General features: G+C 42.0%; 1 protein-coding gene across 4 annotated transcripts in view; it reads left to right on the top strand.

The window, feature by feature from the left end:
• Window positions 1-27,501, top strand: part of wdr37 (WD repeat domain 37) — a 150,166-nt gene that overhangs the window by 1,367 nt on the left and 121,298 nt on the right. For 2 of the 4 annotated variants that reach the window (XM_072576164.1, XM_072576162.1), the window contains exons 1-2: window positions 2,974-3,090; window positions 18,966-19,125. In XM_072576164.1, coding sequence (XP_072432265.1) covers window positions 18,988-19,125 — 138 coding nt within the window. In that variant the 5' untranslated portion in view covers window positions 2,974-3,090; window positions 18,966-18,987. Of the gene's footprint in view, window positions 1-2,973; window positions 3,091-18,965; window positions 19,126-27,501 lie in introns of those variants that run through there. The other 2 variants (XM_072576163.1, XM_072576165.1) reach the window with 2 other exon arrangements.

Below are 27,501 nucleotides of genomic sequence, written 5' to 3'. Positions count from 1 at the left end.
ACAAGAGAGTCGCCAAGCAGGTGCTCTACTCCCAGCTCGGAAACAACAGGGAAACCCCAGGTGGGCAGAGGTAGCATGTCAGTGATACTCTCAAGGCTCACTGGGAAAGTGCAGCGTTCTCACAGATACCTGGGAATCCCGGGTCCAACAATGTCCGAAGTGGAGGAGCAGCATTTGGGAAGGTGTCGAGCACCTGGAGACTTGCTGTCAGAAAAAAAATGGAAGCCAGGTGAAAATGGTGAGAGGAAACACGTCAATGCTCCAGCCACCCCTTCCTGTGACCACCACCTGCCCTAAGTGTAACAAAGGTATAAACAATGACTGCAGATGCTGGAAATCAGATTCTGGATTAGAGGTGCTGGAAGAGCACAGCAATTCAGGCATTCAGATTTTACTGTTCCTCAGATGCTGCCTGAACTGCTGTGCTCTTCCAGCACCTCTAATCCAGAACTAAGTGTAACAAAGCCTTTGGTAGCCGCATCAGTCTGTACAGCCATCAATGGTCTCACCCTGAGAGTGGAGAGTCATCCTTGCCTGTGAGGCTGTTCCAATGATGACTTGCTATTGCGTCCCCTTAGCTTGCAAAATTAAATTAAATCCTCACTAAAGCATGCATTTCTTTTTTTTTTTAAACAAATAAAACCCATTCTAATGGATGTGTACAGTGAAAACAAATACAGTAGCGCCTCGACTTATGAACTTAATCCATTCCTGGACCCAGTTCGCGAACTGAATCAATTTTCCCATTGTTCGGATGTTTCCGGAGTCTTTTCTCTTTTTTGACTCTTGGAGGTTGATGATGCCACAAGAAAACGATGCAGTGAAACTTTTTTTTTCTTTGTTGCAGAATTTTCCGAAAATGAGACATCACATTGTCATTTAAAATGTTCACTGCTCTGTTGGTCACAGTTTTGTTAGGGTGATGCCTCTCAACAAAAGCCTGCACTTCACTCCATTTGCTACAAATGTCTTTAATTTGAACACTTGATACATCTTCCCTCTCTTCTTCCTCCTTTCCAGAATGCTCCTGCTGCATAACCTTCACCTGCTCCTATTGTAATTCAACAAGATCGTCTGTGCTGAGTTCTTGTCTGTGGTCCTCCACCAGCTCCACCCCATCATCCTCACCAACCTCCAAGCCCAGATTTTGGCCCAGGGTCACAATCTCATTCACTACATTTACCGATGTCTCCTCCTAAAAACCCTCGAAGTCTCTCTCAGGTACACAATCTGGCCAAAGTTTCCTCCAGGCCGACTGCAACGTACGGAAAGAGACCACATTCCATGCCTTATCAATAAGGCTTATGCAATGGAGGATATTGAAGTGGTCCTTCCAGTACTGACCAAGGCTCAAATCTGTGTCGTTGGTGACCTGGAAACACCTGGCGAATAGAGCCTTCGTATATAATTTTTTGAAACTTGCAATGACATTCTGGTCCATGGGTTGGATGACAGGAGTGGTGTTGGGAGGAAGGAACTTTACTTTTATGAAGTCGTATTCAATGTCCAAGTCTTCTTCCAAATTTGGAGGATGGGCAGAAGCATTGTCCATTACTAGAAGACACTTAAGTGGCAAATTATTTGTTTCAAGATATTCCTTGACAGCAGGTGCAAAAACTTCCGTCAACCATTCCATAAAAATCATTCGCGTGACCCAAGCCTTGGTATTGGCCTTTCAGATTACCGGGAGTTTAGGCTTCAACACATTATTGCATTTAAAAACGCAAGGATTTTCAGAGTGGTAGACTAATAGAGGCTTAATCTTGCAATCCCCACTTGCATTCGCGCACAATAAAAGCGTTAACCTGTCCTTCATTGGTTTGTGGCCTGGTGGTGCCTTCTCCTCTTGGGTTATGTAGGTCTTTTTGGGCATTTTTTTCCAGAAAAGTCCAGTTTCATCACAGTTAAAAACTTGATGTGAGACATAACCTTCACCTTCAACAAACTTATTGAATTCCTTCACAAAGTCCTCCGCTGCCTTTTTGTCTGAACTAGCCGCTTCTCCATGCCTTATTACACTATGTATTCCAGTTCGTTGACGAAATTTATCAAACCAGCCTCTGCTGGCTTTAAATTATTCAATACTAGCAGCACTTGTACTCGGCAGTGTCGCCAACAAATCACAGTGTATGTGTAGAACCTTCTCGCAGATTATAGTCTTGTTAACACTATCTCCAGCAAGCTCTTTTTGATTTATCCAAACTAATAATAATTTTTCAACCTCATCTAACAATTTAGGCCTTTGCTTCGTTAAAATAATCACTCCTTTAGCCATGTCAGCTGCCTTTAGTACATCTTTATTCTTTAGGATAGTACAGATAGTAGATTCCATCATGTCATACTGCATTGTGAGATCAGATACGCAAGCACCATTCTCGTATTTAGCTATTATTTCCTTCTTCGTTTCTACAGCAATATGTTTAGACTTCTTAACACCACAAACACTACCACTTTTCACTTTCTTGGGAGCCATAATGAGGGCTAATTTAATGCAAAAAACAAAAAAAGCGTAAGAATACTTGGATGTTGGATGTTCACAGCGCGTGCGCCAAAGACGAACTGAATGAGATCACGCAGGGCCTGAGAGCTTTTGCGCTCAAAGCGCGCGTAGAAAAGCAGGATAATGACAATGAAACCACGGGCTTTTTGCGTTCGTACCTTGAATTTCGTACGTACTTTGAAGCAAAATTTTACTTACAATCCTGTTCGTAAACAGATTTGTTCGTGAACGGGGTCGTTCGTATGTCGAGGCGCTACTGTATATGATGTTTTATAATGAATCTGTTCAGACATGCATGTTGCACCACACCTCTGGAGCAGGTGGGACGTGAATTCATGCCTCCGCCTCCAGAGTTGGAGGCGTTACCCCTACACCACCAAAGGGCATCAGCCAGAGGTGCAAATGGACATGTACTGCCAGGGGGAAGCAGGGCTGATGAAAAGAGCATGCGCAGGCAGGCTCCAGTCTTGAGGGCTGCAGCTGCCGCGCGTGCGCAGTGGCTCCCCCTTGCTCGAGGAGCGGGGTTGACCTTTCACCTTTCCGCAGTGACAGAGCCCGGATGAGTTTGCAGGATGTCGTTTTGAAGGGAGGTGAGTGTTTGGAGAAGGGAGAATATCTGGATGATAAGTGGCGTCGGTGAGTGGAGTGTCCGACAAAGGGAGCCGCCTTGGAAGCGGGAGAGCGCTTCAATGAGCCGGGTCCGGGTGGACGGGCTGGAGCCAGCTCCCTCGGGGCTCCCCCCCAACCCCCCCCACCCGAGGGCAGCTGCTGCTTTGACCGGGCGACGTCGGGTGGGGGCACTCGGCTTTTCAGCCCACTTTTACGGTTTTCGAGCCTCCCTCACCTCCCACGTTCACGCGTTCTCATGTTTGTGAGGGAGAGTCAACTCTTGGAGCATCAGATCTGCCTGTTCCCTTTGGATCCCGCCCTCCCAGCGCTTCCTATAGTGCCCACCGTGAATGAGAGCCCAGCTCTCATGTTCCCCCACATTAGACAAGCTACTTTACGACTCAGTTCTTGCCATTTCAGACCAAGTGCCTCAGAAAGAGTGACATTGCTTTTCGCTGGCTCGTGCAGTCAGCTGAGAGATGTTCCTTGCAGTTGTTGGTAGTATACCATTTGATTTGGCCTGATGTCCGTCGTCTTGTTCACCCTCTCCAGTTTGCCATTCCATATTGCTGTATCCACTCACACAATGCTAGTTTGATCACCATGCAAATGTCATGCCCTGAGCAGCACAGCAGCACTGTAATTGGTTGTTATCAGCACTGTGTGAATAAGGATATCTGAGCTATTAATTGTCCAGCTGTTAAACACAGATAAAAGATAGGAGAAAATGAGGACTGTACATGCTGGAGAGATCAGTCAGAAATTGTGGTACTGGAAAAGCACAGCAGACCAAGCAGCATCCCAGGAGCAGGAGAGTCAGTGTTTCAGGCATAAGCCCTTCAGTATATTCAGAAAATACATATGTTGCTTCTGTGTTTTTAGTTTTGAAGAGTAATTGAGACAGACATTTTATCCCAATTTATCAACTATTACCATTTGCATCCATAAGCCATTCACCTATATTCCCAACTGCAAATTATTTGTCGTCTTACACATGAAATATGATCATCTTTGTTTTTAATAAAGGGTCCATGTCCTACAGTGCTGCTGAGGTCACTATCCCTCAGGCAAGGTGAGAGGTTGAGGAGAGTCGTTTTTGGTGACCTCAGCTGGTGATCATCACAAACCAGCCACCTTGCCATCTGAGCGAACTGATCCCCTCATTCTTAGTATGGGCAAATGAATTAGGACCAGGACTAGTCTTTTCAATCCTTCAAACTTGCTATGCCATTTGACAGATCATGGCTGAGTGTTTGTGGCTTCAGCTTCCCTTTCCTGCCTAGCCTTGATGACTTATGATCTTTATTAGTTATAACTTCCAATGTCTGTCCACACAGTTTATCAAAGAGGTTAGTTGATGAATCATCAAATGCTTTTGTGAGGGAAGATGGCTGTTAGTTTTGTCATTTTGTGAATGTAGCTGTCTGTGTCATCAGTAATGTTCATAATTGTTTTAAAGATTTAATTATGTAACTTCTCAATCTTTTGTAATAAAGAAATTTCAGTTATTTATATCAGTGGTGTATGAATTGCAGTTGTTCAGAGATAAACAAGATAAATTGCACCTCTGACATCTTTCATAACCTGCTCCTCTTCAGGTGACTGCAAGTCACTGCAGAATATGTGCCCAGTTGTTTCATGAATGACTGGTTTATTAAAGGGAATATAATATATGATTGTTGTTGGCTTTGCTTGAGCACTGATGTTTTAGAATCCTGACTGCTATATAAAGTTGCCTTTTGGTAGTCTTTTCTGAATTCTGTCTAATGTCAGTTTTTTTAGAAATTGACTTGCAACATCAAACAGAGTGCAGAAATATCAGGCAGGAAGGAGGCTTTGAGGTCAAGATGAGATCAGTCATGATCACAGTGAATGGTGCAGCAGACCCAAGAATTGCCTACTCCTTCTAAATCTTATATAATTATCAGTTATTCCTCTCACTTATATTTTCATGAGTTGATCAACTTCCATTATGAGACTTATTAATATTCAGAATATGCAATGCTGAATGTGTTGACAGTAACTTTTTACTTTATCATGTATGAAATTTAAGTAAATGAGGCTCTGGTTCGCTTTTTTTCATAGCATTTGTTAGATTATTTCTCCAGAGAAGAAATAGGGTTGCTGGCTGAGTGGTTGTGTAATTCGGTTTTTAGTTATCCAGAGTTGTGTGTAATTCTGGGCAGGGATTTTCTTCTCCTCTGTTTGCCTCAGTTAAATTGCAGTCTCAGCTGAACCAAATGACAACTAGTGATAGGATTATGCTCTGCAGTTCTTTTGATCTGTAGTGGTGTTCCAGAGACAGTTCAGCCATCTTAATTTATTGAACTTTTTGGATAAAAGCTTTATGAGCAATTTACCAATGTGAGTCATGAAACATAACAATGTTGGAACATTCAGCCCCCTGGAGCTGATTCCACCTTCAATTAAATTGTGTCAGATCTGTGTTTTAACTAATAACAACCTAACACTATTCTTTAATATTGTTCACAAAAATCTCTTAATCTCAGTTTTGAATTTATTGAATCACCAGACTTCAGTATCTTTTTTGGGGTAGGAGAGTGTGAGATCTACTCCATTTTTGTGTGAAGAAGGTCTTCCTGATAACACAACTGAAAAACCTTGATATCATCTAAGCTTAGTTTCTTCTTGTTCTTGACTTTCAAATCACAGGAACTGGTTTCTCTTTATCTTTCCGATTGAACCTTTTCATAATTTTTAAACACTGCAAGTATATTGGCCCCTAAATATGGATCATAGAATTTGTTTGCTTTTGTAGTGGGGAGTGATGCTGGAACTAGTAACATGGGAGCTGAATGAAATGGAGGATTCAAGGGCAGACTTTGTGAAAGTCGCATTAAAAGTTTCATTTCATGAAGGGAAAGCTTATATATACATTACTAAGCACTGGAAATTCTCATTAGCTTCAACAAAGAAATTTGACCTGACAGCAACTTGCATTTAATGAAGTAAAACATCCTGTGGTGCTTCACAGCAGAGTCATCAAGCAAGCTTTTACACCAAGCCACTAAGGCAATTGTAGGATTGGCAGCCAAAAGGTTGGTCTAAGTGATAGGTTTTAAGATATGCAATGTACAAACTCACGAACATGCCTTGAAAAGCTTTTCTTTTCTTTGAATAGCTCACAAGAGAAAAACTTTGATTTGGGATCATTGTTTTACTACTGTCAATCAAACAGTAGTGAACAGTGAATGCTTCGCAAACCATGTCTTGGCGAAGGCAGCTGCTAAAGAGGCATGATCTGTAGGTTATTGAAATGTCTAATTTTTTAAAAATTCAGAATACTGAATTGTGTTCATTTTCAACTTTAGCTTGGATAAGTAAGAATGTTTTGTGTCTGCATAATTCATGTTGTGACTTGCTGTGATTTGACAAACAAAGATTGAGGATAAATTTATGCTGATGTGTTATTTGTACAGGACATAGCATAGAGGCAGAGGTGGGGAAATGTCTCTTCATATTGCCTCTATGCTATGTCTTGTACAAATAATTACAAAATAGTGTTCATATTTTATGCATTTAAGGCTTTTAATATTGTGCCAGCTATCTCCTCATTAAAGTCTTACTCATGAGTTAATGTGAGTAAATTTGATGTCGCTAAAATCTGTGAGCTACTAAAATGTTTAGTTCATACAGTTAAATGTAAAAATGTATTTCTTTTAATAAAATATAGATCATGTCTTTTGTAAGTGATTTTATGTACAAGAATTACATTTTAAAAATGTACTGCTGGCTGATTCAATTCAAATATTTGGAAAATCACGACACAATGAAATATGTGGTATGAAGTATTTCTGTACTTTGGCTATAACAAACTTTTAATTTGTTAAATGTATGTTTGACCATCACTGTTATACTGCAAATTCATGAACACAGTTTTGAAGATTCACTTCAAAACAGGAGATATCAAATCAAAGAACACCATCATGGTAGTTATTGGAGGCAACTTGAGAATGTGTACGAATATTGAGCCAGGATAAAATAATGAATATCAGTGAATAATACAGTTGATTTCATGATTCTTCTTGGTTAAAGCACAGCATTATCTAATTCTGGTTCAGTGTTTCATTTGTGGTTACTTATTGACCTCAAGTAATTCAAAATGCCATTGCGTCTACACCAAATACAAAATGCAGGTATTCTGTTTCAAAGTGTCGACTTAATAAGTTGCACTGTTTGAATTTGCATGCTATTTGGTGTGCATATCTGGGCTGAAACTGTCTCTGATCTCTTTGCATTGTATTCAAAGGCATAAAGGATTTTTTTGTATTGCAGGATTATTAGCAGTCTGGGTATTTTGGTGATGCATATTGTGCCAAGCATTTTATCAGCTTAAGTGCTTGTAATAGTTTATAATACCCTGTTGATAAAGTGGAACATATGCATGCTCTGTACACATTCCGGCAATCAGCACTCAGTGCACTTGCTGGTTGAATCTGCTTCTACTTTCTCATGATCACTAGGCGATGGGTGGCTAGGATTTGGAGGTGGAGGTGGCCCAGGACTTGCATGTCCTTGGTGGAGTGGGAGGGGGATGGGGAGTTGAAGTGGTTTCAGAGAACATCACTGGACAGATGCCCTAAACAACCCCACTGTTCTGTGGCTGAGCACTTCAATTCCCCCTCCCACTCCACCAAGAACATACAAGTCCTGAGCCTCCGAATCCCAGCCACCTGACAACTGGAGGAAGAACACCTCATCTTCCACCTTGGGACCCTCCAACCACACTGAATCAATGTCGGTTTCACTAGTTTCTTCATCTCCCCTCCCCCCACATTATCTCAGGTCAAACCCTCCAACTTGGCACTGTCCTATATGTCCACCTTCCTTCCCACTTCCTTCCCACTATCCGCTGTGATTTATCGCCATCGCCATCACCACCACCTCCTCTCTTTCGCTCCCCCGCCCCAGGATGCTTTCTGGGATGCATGTATAAAAATTAGTAAGCGTGTTAGTGAACATGCCTCTTCCTTGTTTTCATTTCAGCTATATTCAGATGCCTCCTTTGTCTTTTGAGTATTTTACAGCTTTCTCTCTGATGGATTTGTTTTTGCCTTGTTGTTTTGTTCTGTCTTGTTTTTCTAATCCCAATCTGGCTGACGGGCGGAGCCAAAATACTCTCTGAGAAAAATGCATTGTCTGTGACGAATGAAATTGAGGGCAGTATCAAGTTGAACAAACACTGCACAATTCTGCAAAGATTCATGCTTGGTCAGAAAGTAGGTCAGATTTCAAAAAAGTTAAAGTTGCCATTGTTCCAGAGGAAAATAGACTGCTCACTGATTAGAGGGGAATAGCCCTCTAATGATGCTTGTATTCTCTGTCCCTTCCTGTGAAAGTCTGGTAATCATTACCAGAATAGTTGCTCTGCCACAGCTCCATATCTTTTTGCTTTGAAGCATAGGATTATAAGAGCAGGGGTCATCTATTTGGCCCATCAAGTACCTGCTTTTCTCATCATACCCTTTGTTTCTTTTCATCCTAAGAGCTGTGAAAACTTTAAAAAAAGTGTCGATATTGTTTTGACCAGAACAATTTCCTGTGGTAGACAATTCTGCAGACTCACCATTCTTTGGGAGAAGAAATTTCTCTCATCTCTTTCCTAAAAGGCTTAGCCCTTACCCTTAGATTGTGACCCCTGGTTCTGGACTCTCCCTGGTCATCAAGAGCATCTTTCGTGAATCTATCTTGTCTAACCCTGTTAGAATTTTATAGCTTTCAGTTAGATTTCTCCCCCAAATTCTTCTAAACTCTAGTGAATATAGACTAACCAATCCAGTCTCTTCCCATATATCAACAACATCATCCCAGCAGTCAGTCTGGTGAATCATCTTTGTACTTCCTCCATGGCCAGAATATCCTTTCTCAAGTAAGGAGACCAAAACTGCACGCACTATTACAGGTATCCTGTACAATTGGAGAAAGACATCACTGTGCCTATATGCATATTCTCTCACCTATGAAGGTGCCTGCTGCACCTGAATGCTTACTTTCCATGCCAACTGTACGAGATACCCACGCCTTGTTGCACCTCCAACTTTCTTAATCTTTTGCCATTTGATTAATCTTCTTTTGCTATCAAAGTTAACAACCTCACATTTTTCCACATTCTCCAGCATCTACCATATATTTGCCTTATTAGTTGCTTATACTTGCCCACTTTGAAGTCTCTCTACCCTCCTCTGAGCAGATGTATGAATGATACTGATGGAAATGGAAATGTTGCCTGGAGAATGATAAGTTTGTAGAGAAAGTGAGGACTGCAGATGCTAGAGATCAGAGTCAAAAAGTGAGACGTGGAAAAGCACAGCCAGTCAGGCAGCATCCGAGGAGCAGGAGAGTAAACATTTCGAGCATAAGACCTTCATTATTCTTGATGAAGTGCTTATGCTCTAACCGTTGACTCTCCTGCTCTTCACATGCTGCCTGACCAGCTGTGCTTTTCCAGCACCATACGTGACATGAAGCTTGTCTGGGTAGTTAAGTGAGGAAGAATGTTTTAGTGTATTTTCTAGATGGCGTGAAGTTAAATAAAATGGATGTCCAGAGAGACTTGGAGTTCAGGTGTGTAGATCTTTAAAATGTGACAAACAAGTACAGAAAATAATTAAGAAGGCTAATGGTTTCATAACCTTTTATATTAGATTACTTATAGTGTGGAAACAGGCCCTTCGGCCCAACAAGTCCACACCGCCCCGCCGAAGCGTAACCCACCCATACCCCTAACCTTACACTACGGGCAATTTAGCATGGCCAATTCACCTGACCTGCACATCTTTGGACTGTGGGAGGAAACCGGAGCACCCGGAGGAAACCCACGCAGACACGGGGAGAACGTGCAAACTCCACACAGTCAGTCGCCTGAGGTGGGAAGGACTGGAGGACTGGAGTATAAGGGCACAAATTATACTGGTTTGACCTTGCTTGGAGTACTGTGCGCAGATTTAGGCACCACACCTTAGGAAAAATATATTTGCCTTGGCCTTGGAGGGAGTGTATCGTAAGCTTGCAAGAGTGATACCTGGACTCCAGGGAGGGATTATGTTAAAAGGAGAAAGTATACAAATTAGGTCTGTTTTCTTTAGAAATTGAAAGGCTAAGAGATGATCTGATCGAAATTTTCAAGATATTAACAGGATAAGAGAGGTTTGATTAAGATAAACTATTTCCACTGGTTGGGGATTTGAGAACGAGGGAGCATAGCTTTGAGATTTGGGCCCAGCTGTTCAGGAGGGATGTTAGGCAGCACTTGTACAGAGAAGGGCTGGTAGATGTATAGAACCTTCTACTGCAAACTGATGCCAGATTAGTTGTTAATTTAAAATCTTGGGTAGATACATTTTTGTTAAGCAAAATTATTAAGGGGTTGGGCCAAAAGTATGTTAGTGAAGCAAGACCACAGATCAGCCTTCTATCCCACTACTGGTGTCAGTGCCCCATGAATTGAAATCCACTGAAATCCTCCCACAATGATATTTGAGCCAAACATTTAACTTGTTGACTTTATTTATTCTTTGCGTGTTTGTCTGTGATCCAGGTCGTAATTCCAAGGTTTTTCTCTTGGAGCTTCTGCTTTTAGGTTTAACTCTTATTCAGAATTTTTTAGCAGACCCTTCTTTTCATCCCTTTTAACATTGATAGTTCCAACATGGCGACATCTACTGATCTCGCCCCTCTTACCCGAGGTTTTCCAACAGCCCAGAAGTGATGTGCTTATGCCTGACACCAGGCAGGCAACACAGGTTTTGGGATTCTGCTTTCAACAGGATAGGTAAAAACAATGACTGCAGATGCTGAAAACCAAATACTGGATTAGTGGTGCTGGAAGAGCACAGCAGTTCAGGCAGCATCCAACGAGCAGTGAAATCAACGTTTCGGGCAAAAGCCCTTCATCAGGAATAAAGGCAGTGAGCCTGAAGCATGGAGAGATAAGATAGAGGAGGGTGGGGGTGGGGAGAGATTAGCATACCTGGGAGTTGCAGTGGGAGAGGGACTCCCTGAGATTCTTGTAGAGAGAGGAGGAAAACTTCTTCAAGGCAGGCATCCTTGCAAGAGGATTCGCAGTAGGGTTAAAATCAACAAGGTAAAAACAATGACTGCAGATGCTGAAAACCAAATACTGGATTAGTGGTGCTGGAAGAGCACAGCAGTTCAGGCAGCATCCAACGAGCAGCGAAATCAACGTTTTGGGCAAAAGCCTAATTTTTTATATTCCTATTTCCTCCCCCACTTGAATGGCTCCCTGTACCATGGTGTTGTGGTCAATTCCTTCATCCTCCCTGCGGTCCCCAGTCTTGGCCACACACCTTAGAAGCACCTCATGACTGTTGGGCAATTGTAGGGGCAGAGTCACCTTGAAAACTTCTTTGTTTCCTGCATCGGAATCACCCACATTCACACCTTACAGACCAAGTTTGAATAATCTAATCTAAGGCATGACTGTCTCTGAGAACAAAGTATCCAGGCAACTTTTCTCTGATGTGCCTCAATGCTTTCAGCTTGAATTCCAGCTCAACTCCGATCCAAAATTGGTCCAACTGCAAACACTTGCTACAGATGTGTTCTCTGTGGATCACCATGGTGTCCAGCAGCTCCCAAGTACTGAGGTTGCAACACACCATGCAATCTGCCATCACTATCATATCTTATCTAAGTTATTAATTAAATCACTCTCGTATCCCTGTTCTTTTCACTTGAAGAATCCCCAGTCTTAACCCTTCATTGTAATTAGTTTCATTTTTAAAATGGTGTGACTTTAAAGGTTACTGTAGAAGATCGGTGAATCTCTACAGAGCGAAATCCATATTTTGTTTTCTTTTTTCTGGAGTGTGTATACATGTGGGCATGCCTAGAGAGGTAATCCTTAATATTTTCATATTGCAAACTGTGTTAACCTGCCTTGCATGATTTGTTGAATAAAGTTTTGGTTTGTAATAAATCAATAATTTTGTGTATATTAGTGAAACCTGATTTGTTACAGGCAGAATATTTCCTCTTTTGGGAATGCTAGAACAAGTCAACTGTGTTTTAAGTATACGAGGCCTTCCTTTTAAGATTAGATTAGATTACTTACAGTGTGGAAACAGGCCCTTCGGCCCAACAAGTCCACACTGACCCTCCGAAGACCAACCTACCCAGACCCATTCCCCTACATTTACCCCTTCACCTAACACTACAGGCAATTTAGCAGGGCCAATTCACCTGACCTGCACATTTTTGGACTGTGGGAGGAAACCGGAGCACACGGAGGAAACCCACACAGACAGTTGCCCGAGGCGGGAATTGAGCCCGGGTCTCTGGCGCTGTGAGGCAGCAGTGCTAGCCACTGTGCCGCCCCTCTTAAGAGAAGAGAATATTTTTCTCTCGGATGGTTGTTAATCTGTCAAGTTCTCGTTCCCCAAAGAGTAATGAGCTCGGACATTGTATTTATTTGAGGGTGAGTTTGATAGATTTTTGATAGAGGGAAGTGGAGGCATTTGGTGGATGAAGTGGAATTGAGTTAACCATGATTGGTGGAATAGTTTCAAAGGGCTGAATGGTATAAGTTGTAAGATAATACGTTGAAAAGCAATATGTTGATGTTTAAACTGTAGTGGAAATTGAATAAATTTGACGCAATAAACTTGAGTTTTTTAAAATTACATACAGTACAGTAAGGTTGGCTGTGTCACATTTTGGTCTGTATTGTTTAGCCATTATTGAAATTTAAATCATATGACAAGTTGTGATGAAACCCCTGGATGATATCATCATTTTCATGATTATGCAAGTAGTTCTGACTTTTTTACAGCTTGTGCCTCAGCTAGTACTTTATGTCACTTATATAAACATAAGTGGAATTACCGTTCAATCACACTCAAGCCTGCTCCAATATTCAATGAGGTCATGGCTAATTTGACTGCAACCTGCAATCCTCATTACTACCTGTCCAGACAATCTTTCCAACTCTTGCTGAACAAGTCCACCTCCCTTTGCTTGAAAAATATTCAAGGACCTCACAAACTTGATTAAGTTTTTTGAAAAAGTAACAAAGAGGATTGATGAGGGCAAAGCGGTGGATGTGATCTATATGGACTTCAGTCAGGTGTTCAACATGGTTCCCCATGGGAGACTGCTTAGCAAGGTTAGGTCTCACGGTGGAGGTTTGTTCCTCAGACTAGAGGCCTGTGATCAGTGGAGTGCCACAAGGATCAGTGCTGGGTCCACTACTTTTCATCATTTATGTAAATGATTTTGATGTGAGCATAGGAGGGAAAATTAGTAGGTTTGCAGTTCACACCAAGATTGGATGTCTAGTGGACAGTAAAGAAAGTTACCTCAGATTACAACGGGATCTTGATCAGATGGGCCAATGGGCTGAGGAGTGGCAGATGGAGTTTAATTTAGATAAATGTGAGGTAGTGCATTTTGGGAAAGTAAATTTTAGCAGGACTTGTACACTTAATGGTAAGGTGCTAGGGAGTGTTGCTGAACAAGGAGATCTTGGAGTGCAGGTTTAAAGCTCCTTGAAAGTAGAGTCGCAGGTAGATAGGATTTGGAGATGCCGGTGTTGAACTGGGGTATACAGAGTTAAAAATCACACGACACCAGGTTATAGTCCAACAGGTTTAATTGGAAGCACACTAGCTTTCGGAGCCTGATGAAGGAACGTCATTCCGAAAGCTAGTGTGCTTCCAATTAAACCTGTTGGACTATAACCTGGTGTCACGTAGATAGGATAGTGAAGAAGGCGTTTGGTATGCTTTCCTTTATTGGTCAGAATATTGAGTATAGGAGGTCATGTTGCGGCTGTACAGGCCATTGGTTAGGCCAGTGTTGGAATATTGCATGCAATTCTGGTCTCCTTCCTATCAATCCTCTTCAGTACTTCTTCAAAAAACTCAGTCAAGATATTGAGACATGATGTCCAATGCAAAAGCCATTTGACTATCGCTAATCTATCCTTGTCTTTCCAAATTCATGTAAGTCCTGTTCTTCAGGATCCCTTGTAACAACTTGCCTATTACTGGTATCAGGCTCACTGGTCTATAGTTGCCTGGCTTTCCCTTACCGCCTTTCTTAAATAGTGGCACCACGTTTGCCAACCTCCAGTTTTCTGGCACCTCACCTGTGGTCATCACTGATGTAGATATTTCAGCAAAGGGTCCAGCAATCTATACTCTAGCTTCCCACAAATTTTTTGGGTACCCCTGATAAAGTCCCAGGGATGTATTCTTTCTGTATTTTATGTATTCTTTCTGTATTCAGCACCTCGTCCTGTGTATATGGACATTTTTCAAGATGTCGCTTTTATTTTCCCACATTCTTGATCTTACATATTGTAAACATTGTAAACATGGATGCAAAAGGCTCATTTAGTATCTCCCCCATTTCCTGTGGCTCCATACATAGACTGCCTTGCTGATATTTTAGGAGCCCTGTTCTCTCCCTAGTTACCCCTTTGTCCTTAATGTATTTGTAGAATCCCTTTGGATTCTCTTTACCCCTTTTTGCCTTCTTGATTTTCCCTCTTAAGTGTATAAAGGCAGTAGGAGTATACTTCTCAGGATTCGCTTGATCCCTTCTGTCTATACCTAATATATGCTTCCTTCTTTTTCTTGACGAAAATCTCAATTTCTTTAGTCATCTAACATTCCCTACACTTACCAACCTTGCCCTTCATTCTGACAGGAATATACTGTCTCTGGACTCTGGTTATCTCATTTTCAAAGCTTCCCACTTCCCAGCTGTCCCTTTTACCTGTGAATATCCATCCTCAATCAACTTTTGTAAGTTCTTGCCTAATACCATCAAAATGAGCCTTTCTCCAATTTAAATTTAACTTTTAGATCCGGTCTAACCTTTTCCATCACTATTTTGAAACTAATAGAATTATGATCAATGGCCTCAAAGTACTCACCCACTGACACCTGCCCTGCCTTATTTCCTAAGAGTAGGTCAAGGTTTGCACTTTGGGGATATTGAGGACCACAGATTGTGGAACTCAGAGTTGATAAAGTGTGGCACCGGAAAAACCGCATCCGGTCAGGCAGCATCTGAGTCTTCTGTAGTAGGTACATCCACATACTAAATCAGAAAACTTTCTTGCACACATTTAACAAATCCCTCTCCATCTAAACCCTTAACATGATGGCAGTTCCAGTTCTATTTTTGGAAAGTTAAAATTCCCTACCATGATCATCCTACTACTCTTATAGGTAACTGAGATTTCCTTACACATTTGTTCCTCAATTTCCTGCTGACTATTAGGGGGATTTATAGTACAATCCTAATAAGGTAATCATCCCTTTCTTATTTCTTGGTTCCACCCAAATAACTTCCCTGGATGTACTTCCAGGAATATCCTCCCTAAGTACAGCTACAAAGTTACCAATCATCAAAAATGCCACTTCCCCCTCCTAAGGAAATGGAATCCCTGGTCAAGAAGGCGAAGAAGGCTTACATTAGGACAAAATGTAAAAACTCAGGGTGCTTGAGGGTTACAAGGAAGTCAGGAAAGACTTAAAAAGAGAGCTCAGAAGAGCCAGGAGGAGACATGAATAGTTGTTGGCGGATAGGATCAGGGTTAACCCTAAGGCTTTCCATAGGTATGTCAGGAATAAAAGAATGACGAAAGTTAAATTAGGGCCAATCAAGGATAATAGTGGGACATTGTGTGTGGAGTCAGAGGAGATAGGGGAAGCACTAAATAAATATTTTTCGACAGTGTTCACTATAGAAAATGAAAATGTTGGCGAGGAAGATACAGAGATACTTGCATCTAGACTAGAAAAGATTGAGGTTCACAAGGAAGAGGTATTAAAAATACTGCAGTGTGTGAAAATAGACAAGTCCCCCGGGCCGGATGGGATCTATCCTAGGATCCTCTGGGAAGCAAGGGAAGAGATTTCCGAGCCTTTGGCATTGATCTTCAAATCATCATTGTCTACAGGAATAGTGCCTAAGGACTGGAGGATAGCAAATGTGGTTGCCTTGTTCAGAAAGGGTAGTAGAGACAACCCTGGTAATTACAGACCATTAAATCTCACTTCAGTTGTTGGTAAAGTGTTGGAAAAGGTTATAAGAAATAGGATTTATAACCATCTAGAAAAGAATAATCTGATCAGGGACAGTCAGCACGGTTTTGTGAAGGGTAGGTCGTGCTTAACGAATCTTATTGAGTTTTTTGACAAAGTGACCAACCAGGTAGATGAGAGTAAACCGGTTGATGTGGTGTATATGGATTTCAGCAAGACGTTCGATATGGTTCCCCACAGTAGGCTATTATACAAAATGCAGAGAAATGGGATTGTGGGAGCCATAGCAGTTTGGATCAGTAATTGGCTTGCTGAAAGAAGACAGAGGGTGGTGGTTGATGTTCATCTTGGTGTCCAGTTACTAGTGGCGTACCGCAAGGGTCGGTGTTGGGTCCACTGCTGTTCGTCATTTTTATAAATGACCTGGATGAGGGCTTAGAAGGGTGGGTTAGTAAATTTGTGGACGACACTAAGATCAGTGGAGTTGTGGATAGTGATGAAGGATGTAGTAGGTTGCAGAGTGACATAGGATGCAGAGCTGGGCTGAGAGGTAGCAAATGGAGTTTAATGTGGACAAGTGTGAGGTGATACACTTTGGCCGGAGTAATCGGAATACAAAGTACTGGGCTAATGGTAAGATTCTTGGGAGTGCAGATGAGCAGAGAGATCTCGGTGTCCATGTACACAGATCCCTGAAAGTTGCCACCCAGATTGACAGAGTTGTTAAGAAGGCATACAGTATTTTGGCCTTTATTAATAGAGGGATTGAGTTCCGGAACTAGGAGGTTATGCTGCAGCTGGACAAAGCTCTGGTACGGCCACACTTGGAGTCTTGTGTACAGTTCTGGTCATCACATTATAAGAAGGACGTGGAAGCTTTGGAAAGGGTGCAGAGGAGATTTACTAGGATGTCGTCTGGTATGGAAGGAATGTCTTACGAAGAAAGGCTGAGGGCCTTGAGGCTGTTCTCGCTAGAGAGAAGAAGGTTGAGAGGTGACCTAATAGAGACATACAAGATAACAGAGGGTTAGATAGGGTGGACAGGGAGAGCCTTTTTCCAAGTGTGGGGACGGCAAACACGAGGGGAAGCAACTTTAAAGTGAGGGGAGGTAGGAATAAGACAAATGTCAGAGGTAGTTTCTTTACTCAGAGAGTAGTGAGGGTATGGAATGCTTTGCCTGCAACGGTAGTGGATTCGCCAAGTTTAAGTGCACTTAAGTCGTCATTGGACAGGCATATGGATGTACATGGAATAATGTAGGTGGGATGGGCTTCAGATTAGTATGACAGGGCGGTGTAACATCGAGGGCCAAAGGGCCTGTACTTCGCTGTAATGTTTTATGTTCTATGTATGGTCTCTCTCACCCACCTCCTTCTATACTTCACATCGCATGTATACCCTCCTGGTGCGTTAAGCTGCCAGTACTGTCCATCCTGAGTCATGTTTCTGTAATGCTAGTCCCATGTTCCCAAACAAGCACTAAGTCCATCTGTCGTATCAGCCGTGCCTCTCGCGTTGAAATAAATGCAGTTTAATCTTTCAGTCTGACCTCATTCTCTTTGTACCTGCCTGCCCTGACTGTTTGACTTGCTCCTTTTCCTAACAGCTTTAGTCTCAGACTGATCTCTTCTCTGACTATCTCCTTGCACCCACCCACCAAAAATGTGAACCCTTCTCCCCTGCACCAGTCCTCAGCCACACATTCATATGCTTCATCCTCCTATTCCTACTGTCACTAGCTTGTAGCACTGAGTGTAATCCAGATATTACTACCCTTGAGGACTAACTTTCCTGCCTGACTTTCCTATTTTCTGTCCTCAGAAGTTCGTCCTTTTCTCATCGTATGTCATTAATTCCACTGTGTACAATGATCTCCTGTTGGTCCCTCTCCCCTTTGAGAATATTCTGCACCCTCTCACCAAGATATCCTTGACCCTGACACCAGGAAGGCAACACACCATTCTGATATCTCATTGTCAGTCGTGGAAATGTCTGTGACTCTGTCCATCCGATAGCAAATCACTTGACATACCTGCTTACTAACCTTTCAACAATGATGCACTAGGATATCCTGTACCTGTGCATTTCAGAAATTACAACCTTTCTCCATAATGTACTTTTTCTACCTAAATGGACAATTGCATATTTTCTTATACTATATTCTATTTGTCACATCTTAACCTGTCAATATCTTTTTATAACCCCCTTGTGCCAGCTTCATAACTTATATTCTTTCTTAGGTTTGTGTTGTTGAACTTTCTGCTGTGATAAAATATACACATTCCCTCAAGTTGAATTTATCCTGTCCTAGTACAGGACCTGAATCTGCAGCCTTGATGTGGGCACCTAACCTACATTGATATTTCAGTGCCCTCCTGATTGCATGTTGCAGTGTTGGAGTTGCCATCCGTTGGAGAGTGATTAAACCTAATCTCTATCTTTTCAAAAGGAAATGAAAGGTCCGATGTTAATTTTGTAAAGAAGGCATAGTGTTTCCCCCTGTGCTGGCCAACATTTAGCACTGTGAACACTGCTAAATTTAGGAACATGTTAATCCTGTTCTAGTTTGTGGCAGATTTTTCTTTGCAGCCTGGCGTGACACTGATGAGACTGTATATAGTAATTATTCGACTATACAGTGCTTTGAGATGCAAGTGTGATTTGAGTGATGACGACCAGAGTGAATTGCCACTTCTCATTGGCATGATTAGCCAAATGGTTTGCATTTGTGTTGTCGCATTTCATGAGTCTAGTCATGTGGTCAGTATTTGTCAAATGGTGTACACTGTGTTCTTCATAAATCTTTCCACTTAACCAGGTGAAGAGATCACCAAGAAGTGATGCCTATTGAAAGTGGAACCAGTGCAGCTGCACGGCAGGGGAAATCGAAACGCAAACCTCACGCTATCTCTATTCGAAGGACAAACAGCTCTGAGCAGGAACGTGTCTTATCTCAGCGTGAAATGTTGGAAGGACAGGTACTATAAATCTTTATTGGATTTGGGAACATGGGCATTTTGATGTGATCAATCCTATCATTTGACCATTTTTAAATACAGTGACTATTGTACTGATGCCATTCTTAGAAATGCACTTTTACAACACAACTACTATTAGTTTAGTTCTATAAAGAAGAATTAATTCCTAGCAACACATCTTTTGTCTGCACATTCTGATAATATGCTGTAGATTCAACACCATTTGATGAAACAAGTCAAGATTTGAGGTTGAAATCCTTCACCCCAAACATGAAAGTAATTTATTTCCCTTTTCTACTTGTACTGAGTATGCTTAATGTTTCTAATGTTTTCTAATAATTTTGTAATTTGCATTGGATTTAAAGAAATGAGTCTGTAGAACCCCAATGGTGTAACCTTGCAGTATATTTTTAGTATAATGCTTCCTTTGGTGTTTAAGGTTAAAAAGGCAAATGCTGTGATGTTTGTTCATTGTTAAGTGTTAAATCAGATAGATATGTCCTCAAACTGCTGATGTTTGAAGAAAAGTCAATGTGTGCACTACCTGTGACGATGCTGCCCCTTTAATAAGGTTATGTGTCCTTGGTTTTTGTTGAGAGGGGTCGTAAGGGCAAAAGTTCTGATACATCTGCAAATATATCTACATGAAAAAGCTTTTACATTTTTTGTATAAGTGTTTAAAAATGAAGTGGGAGTTACCAGTTCTCCCAGTTCTGAGTTGTTTCTGGTTTGGTGTGGTCAAGTTTTGGCAAGCAGTCTGTTTGAAGCTACTGGTCAAGTTTTTAGCTGGGACCCAAAGAAACGGCTCCATGCTGGTCCTCTTTCTCGCTGACATCTCTCCTGTAAGAACCTGTGTTTGATTTTACTTTTTTTACCAAGGGGGTATTTATTGGGACATTGCAGGTATTTGGGACAGCATCATTTAGTTGCAATAGAGTTGATTGGGTTTTCAGATAGGCGTCGTTATTCTAAACGTGGTTCTCTTTTGTTTGTGTTTCGTTCAGTATTCTGTAAGTAAATTCTGTTTTGTTTAAAACTGAGTGGTTGGGCCAGCCGTATCACTCCTGGAATATCCACATTACACCTGCTTAAAACAACTAGAAAAGTGAGGGTATGGGCTAATTTCTTGAAATGGCCTGGTGTATAACAGATGGGGGTTGTTTGTGAGATTTGTTCTATGGTTCCAATTTGAGATTAGTCTTGTTGCACTCAAAGGCGGCGAGTGGTAGATGTTAGTGTCTGCAGTTCTGGGTGTTGAATTCAATTGGTTTAAACAGTGCTGGTGTCGTAATAGCTCTTTTAGTCAATAAGAGTTTTCTGGGGGTGGAAGAAGTGACTTTGGGGGTTTTAGAAATGGTGAACAAGGCAAGCTTGCTGGAATGGACAGTCAAGCTGGAATTGGAGTTACCTTCATCTGTAAGAAAAGGAAAGATAATGACAGGAATAGCTCAGCATTTAAATTTGCTGGAAATGCCATCGGAATCTTTGGAGATTGCTTAATTCTCAATTGAATTTTAGCTGCTTGAGCTAGAGGCAAAAGAAAACGAAAGAGAAAAAGAAATGAAACTTTGAATTATGATTAAAAGCAGAGGAAATGCAAAAAGAAAGAGAGAGAAGAAAGAGGAAAAGAGAGAGCAAGAGAGTTTGAACTTGATAAATTGGCACTTCGATAGCAAAGTCAGCTTAAAAGAATGGAGATGAAGGTAGAAGGTAAGCTTAGTGAGGAAGAGAATGAGGATGAGCCAACCCATCGTAGCTAAAGGCCTGGTGGAAATGTGTTTAAATATCTTTAAGCTTTGCCTAAATTTGAGAAGGATGCAGAAGCCTTTTTTGTCTCATTTGAGAAGGTGGCTAAACAAGTGCAGTGGCCAGTGACCATGTGAGTTTTGTTGATCCAAACAAAACGTCTAGGTCGAGCTAGTGAGGAGGAGGAGGAGGAGGTATTTGGGACATATGAGGAGGTGAAGGAAGCGATTTTAAGTGCATATGAGCTTATGCCAGAAGCCAACAGACAACATTTCAGGAATCGAAGGAGGGACCCTGACCCAATCTGCATTGAATTTGAAAGAGCCAAAGAAAGTAATTTTGAGAGGTGGATAAGGGCATCAAAAATACAGCAACCTATGATGGTTTTAGAGAGACAAATTTGGAGGAGTTCAAAAATTCACTTCCTGAGCTGGTGAGAAATCATGTGGAAGAGCAGAGAGTTAAAATGGCAAGATTATCAGCCAAAATGGCGGCTGATTATGAGTTGCTTCATAACTCCAAGTTTGGCTTCTGACATCAATTTCAATCTGAGAGGGATAGAAATTGGGTAAAAGAGAAATCCTCACTTGGTAAAGGAAAGGTAGAGCTTGGTGAAGATCATAAGGATAACTTAATGCAGGGTAAAAAGGAATTCATTGAAAGGGAAAGAGAAGTTAAAAAGCTCCAGTATTTTCACTGCAATAAAGTAGGCCATGTGAAATCACTATGTTGGTGGATTAGAAGAAGCACTGGGAACCCAGATGTAGGCAACAGGAGTGGTAACGGAAAGCACAGTAGAGGCTAGAAAGCTGCCCCAGAATATACAACCTGGTCAGAGGTTGGTTAGAGAGGAAGTGCCAGATTTTCTTAAACCATATACTTGCGAAGGTAAAGTTTATTTGCATAGGCCAGGAGCAGCAGGCAAAGAGATTACAATATTAAGAGATCCAGGATCCTCTCAATCTTTGATGTTGACACATGAGAAAATACCTCCTGAAGGACTACTGCCAGAAAAGGTGCTAGTAATGGAAATTCATGATGAGACAAAAAGTGCTCAGTTATGTAGAGTGCGGTTAGAGTGTTTTTTAAAGAGTGGAGAAGTCGTGGTAGGAAAACTGGACAAGCTCTCAGCTCTGGGAATACAATTTGTCCTTGCTAACTGTTATGAAGTTGAAGGCATATACTGTACCTTTAAGAGAGCCTAAATGCTGTTTTGCACTGAGTGCTTACAAGCACCTATCAGATGGCTAACAAGCAGTCTCAGAGTGTATTGGAAAATTGAAAGTGTGTAACAGTTGGCTATGAAATAGACACCTGAGTGGGTTGCTGTTTCAGCAACAATTCAAGTTTAACCAATCAATTTAAATTATGCCCAAGGGTACTAAAACCAAATGAATTTGAATTTATTGTTTTTGCCAACCTCAAACCAATGAGATGATCCAGAGTTTGGGGTATAAAAAAGCAGGCATTTTGAAAGTTAGTCAGAGAGTAACTGCCAGCAAAACAGCCTCTATCAAAGTTAAAAATCATCCCATACCAGATTATAGTCCAACAGGATTATTTGTAAATACTTGCTTTCGGAGTGCTAACAACCAAGTAATTCCAAATAAACTTGTTCAACGATAACATGATGTGTGATATTTAACTTTGTATGGCCCAGCACCTCCAAATCATGACTCTCTATCAAAGGTACCTTTTCTATATGAAACATCTTCACAGTAAAACAAAGATGATGATCCAGGGAGATCTTCAACTGAAAACAGAAGGATATTGGAGACAACAGTAGCTGTATGGTTTTGAAATTAAGTTGATGTAATTTTAATATGGGTTTTTATGAAACAGTATATTGTTCTCGAGTTGGAGGTAGATAACAATCAGTTAAGAGAAAGGTGGGCCCTTAGAGTTGTGAACAGTTGTTTAATGTTAACCTTTAGAGTTAAGGAATGAATATTGATATTATTTTCTTTAAATCGTGGTATTTTTGAGTTCTTTGGCAGTCATAGTTTAACAGATTACGAGGCGAGGTGAGCTTTTCTGGGTGTTTGGTTAAATTAACAGCAGTGTTGTCCCTTTTCCCCCTTCAGTCAAAGCAAAACACTTAGAGACACAGTATGGTTTTACCTCCTTCATCTTTACTCCGGGCCCTGGAGGAAGAGAGAACGATTGTCCAGGTACGCAGAGATATGAGTTCTTGGTCTTCTCTGGAATAGCAGTTTCTCAATGAACTAAATTGGTGCCCAGTTACTAGTGGCGTATCACAAGGGTGTGTTGGGTCCACTGCTGTTTGTCATTTTTATATATGACCTGGATGAGGGCTTAGAAGGGTGGGTTAGTAAATTTGCAGACGACACGAAGGCCGGTGGAGTTGTGGATAGTGACGAGGGATGTAGTAGGTTGCATAGAGACATAGATAGGATGCAGAGCTGGGCTGAGAGGTGGCAAATGGAGTTTAATGTGGACAAGTGTGAGGTGATACACTTTGGCCGGAGTAATCGGAATACAAGGTACTAGGCTAATGGTAAGATTCTTGGGAGTGCAGATGAGCAGAGAGATCTCGGTGTCCATGTACACAGATCCCTGAAAGTTGCCACCCAGATTGACAGAGTTGTTAAGAAGGCATACAGTATTTTGGCCTTTATTAATAGAGGGATTGAGTTCCGGAACCAGGAGGTTACGCTGCAGCTGTACAAAGCTCTGGTACGGCCATACTTGGAGTTTTATGTACAGTTCTGGTCATCACATTATAAGAAGGATGTGGAAGCTTTGGAAAGGGTGCAGAGGAGATTTACTAGGATGTTGCCTGGTATGGAAGGAATGTCTTACGAGGAAAGGCTGAGGGCCTTGAGGCTGTTCTCGCTAGAGAGAAGAAGGTTGAGAGGTGACCTAATAGAGACATACAAGATAATCAGAGGTTTAGATAGGGTGGGCAGGGAGAGCCTTTTTCCAAGTATGGGGATGGCAAACACGAAGGGACGCAACTTTAAAGTGAGGGGAGGTAGGAATAAGACAGATGTCAGAGGTAGTTTCTTTACTCAGAGAGTAGTAAGAGTATGGAATGCTTTACCTGCAACGGTAGTAGATTCGCCAAGTTTAAGTGCATTTAAGTCGTCATTGGACAGGCATATGGACGTACATGGAATAATGTAGGTTGGATGGGCTTCAGATTAGTATGGCAGGACGGCGCAACATCGAGGGCCAAAGGGCCTGTACTTCGCTGTAATGTTCTATATTCTATAAAGCCATTTTACTGGGAGAAGCGTCCAGATAGGGCAACATACATATTAATTGGGTGACCGTTGCCATCAACGATTACCAATAGCAGAGACCAAGCCCATTACTGTTATACAGTGAATGTTCTTAACCTTGTTAATTGGATCCATACAATGGATACTTTTCCCCTTGTTAGCTGACCTTGCATACTGAATGCTTCCAAATGGCTCTACATAATGACTGCTTTTCCACCTTATTAACCCATTACTCTTTCTTCCAGCACCCCATTGTTAACTGTAAGTTCTTATCTGATCTCAATCATGCTCACCTGAACCTCTTGTATCACAAACCTCAGAACTTAACTCTTTCCCTGCCTGCTTATACCTTATACATTTTCTCGGAAGGGTTCAACGCTGTGTCAAAACATAACAATATAGTTGGTTCAGGTAAGAGTGCTGTCTACTGTGGCTGAAAAGCCAGTGGAAACTCATGGCAACTGAGATATCGCAGGAAGCATATCCTGGCAGCTCTCCTGACTATGTGTGACTCCGTTACCAAAGTCACCAATTGAAACAGGAGAGATCAAATAGTATAGATAAGAAAGCTGAAATCGAATTAGCAGAGACCCTGTTTGATCAGATGGTTGAGACAAAACAGGAGCAGATGGATGACAAAGTAGATATCTTTAGCTCAGGAAAGTTAATTGAGTTACAGCAGAAAGATGAATATTTGAAGTGATTGTATCCAAAAGCATACACTGAAGAAGAATCTAGATGTATCCCTGAATGCTACTACCTTAAAAATGATGTCTTAATGAGGAAATGGAGGCCATCACATATTCAGGCAGATGAGGAATGGACAGAAGTTCATCAAGTCGTATTGCCAGTGGGTCATAGAAAGGTGTTGCAGGTAGCACGTGAACTACCAGGAGGAGCTCATTTAGGGGTAAGAAAAACTTGAGCTAAAATACAAAAACACATTTTTTTGGCTTGGACTACTCAAGGATGTAGTTGAATTTTGCCAGACTGTCATACATGTCAGGTAACTGGAAAACCACAAGCAATAATAAAACCCACACCTTTTAATACTTTTTTACATTTGAGGAGCCTTTTACAAGAATCTTAACTGATTGCGTACCTAAAACAAAAAGTTAGAATTAGTATTTGTTCACAATAATGAATGTGTCCACTAGATTTCCAGAGGCCATTCCAATGCACAGTATCACAGCTAAAAGGATTGTAGAAGCGTTACTCAAATTTTTCACTGGATATGGAGTACCACGGAGATACAATCAGATGAAGGATCAAACTTTACATCAAGGAAGTTACGGACAACTTAGGAATAAAACAACTCAAATCTACTGCATACCATTCAGAATTGCAGAGAGCGCTAGAAAAGTACCATCAGACATTAAAGACCATATTGCGGCTTATAATTGAGACTGTCCAGATGATTGGGATAAAGAAATTTGTACTTTTTGCCACTGGAATTGCGCCAAATGAATTCACAAAATCCAGCCCAGTTGAATTAGTTTTTGGGCATGAAGTGAGAGAATCACTAAAATTGATTACAGCGAAATTGGTGAGTCAGAATTCAGAGACCACATATTTGGACTATGTGTTAAATTTTAGGAAACGGTTAAATAGAGCAGGGGAGTTGGCTAGACTGTGTTTAAAAGTAGTGTTTAGATCAGAGTGGTGCTGGAAAAGCACAGCAGGTCAGGCAGCATCCGAGGAGCAGGAAAATCGATGTTTTGGGGCTGGGGAGAAGGTAGCAAAGAGTACAATAGGTGAATGGGGGTGGGGATGGAGGTGATAGGTCAGAGGGAAGGGTGGAGCGGTTAGGTGGGAAGAGAGATTGACAGGTAGGACAGGTCATGAGGACAGTGCTGAACTGACTGGTTGGAACTGGGGAGGGGAAATGAGGTGAAGTCCACATTGATACCCTGGGGTTGAAATGTTCCGAGGTGGAAGATGAGGTGTTCTTCCTCTCGGCATCGGGTGGTGAGGGAGTGGTGGTGGAGGATGCCCATGACCTGCATGTCCTTGTCAGAGTGGGAGGGGAAATTGAAATGTTGGTCCACGGGGTGGTGGGGTTGATTGGTGTGGGTGTCCTGGAGATGTTCCCTGAAGCACTCTGCGAGGAGGCGTTCAGTCTCTCCAATCATTAATGGAGATGGAGAGGTCCAGGAAGGGAAGGGAGGTGTCAGAGATGGTCCAGGTGAAAGTAAGGTCGGAGTGGAATGTGTTGGTGAAGTTGATGAACTGCTGAACCTCCCCATGGGAGCACGAGGTGGCGCCGATGCAGTCATCAATGTAGCGGAGGAAGAGGTGGGGAGTGGTGCTGGTGTAACTACGGAAGATGGACTGTTCTATGTAGCCGACAAAGAGACAGGCATAGCTAGGGCCCATACATGTGCCCATGGCTACCCCTTTCGTCTGGAGGAAGTGGGAGGATTCAAAGGAGAAATTGTTAAGGGTGAGGACCAGTTCAGCTAAACGAATGAGAGTGTCAGTGGAAGGGTACTGTTGAGGACATTGGGAGAGGAAGAAATGGAGGGCTTGGAGGCCCTGGTCATGACAGATGGAAGTGTAGAAGGGTTGGATGTCCATGGTGAAGCTGAGGTGTTGGAGGCCGGGGAAACTGAAGTCTTAGAGGAGGTGGAGGGTGTGGGTGGTGTCTCGAACGTATGTGGGGAGTTCTAGGGGGGGACTAGGTCAGTATCGAGGTAGGTGGAGATGATTTCTGTGGGGCAGGAGCAGGCTGAGACAGTGGGTCGGCCGGGCTAGTAAGGCTTGTGGATCTTGGGAAGGAGGTAGAATTGGGCAGTGCAGGGTTCCCAGACTACAAGGTTGGAAGTTGTGGGTGGGATATCTCCTGAGGTGATGAGGTTCTGTATGGTCTGGGAGATGATGGTTTGGTGATAGGGGTGGGGTCATGGTCGAAGGGGTGGTAGGAGGAGGTGTCTTCGAGTTGGCATCTGGCTTCAGCGGTGTAGAGGTCAGTGGACAGTGGACTGAAAGCTGTGTTAACCATTGCTCCGGTAATAGCCACACTTGATTACACAAAGCCATTCAAGATGGCTATCGATGCGAGTGATGTGGGTGTTAGTGCTGTGTTCTTAAAGGAAGACATTGAGAAGATAAAAAGACCTATTGGGTATTTCTTCAGGAAATTGAACATTCATCAGCAGAAATATTCGACAGTTGAGGAAGGAGACTTTGAGCTTCTTGTTGGCATTACAGCATTTCAATGTTTATGTCACCAGTAATGTGCCTGAGACAATCATATACACTGATAATAAATTCAAGGACAAAAATTCCATGCTGTTCAGATGGAGCTTGTTGCTATTGCCATTCAGTTTGAAAATTGTACACGTGGCAGGAGGAGAAAATGCGATTGCCAACACATTTTCGAGAC

The sequence above is a fragment of the Chiloscyllium punctatum genome, chromosome 8, assembly GCF_047496795.1.
Source record: "Chiloscyllium punctatum isolate Juve2018m chromosome 8, sChiPun1.3, whole genome shotgun sequence".
Taxonomy (NCBI): Eukaryota; Metazoa; Chordata; class Chondrichthyes; order Orectolobiformes; family Hemiscylliidae; genus Chiloscyllium; species Chiloscyllium punctatum.
Note: the sequence above shows the minus strand (reverse complement) of the source record. Positions and strands in the feature narration are given on the sequence as shown.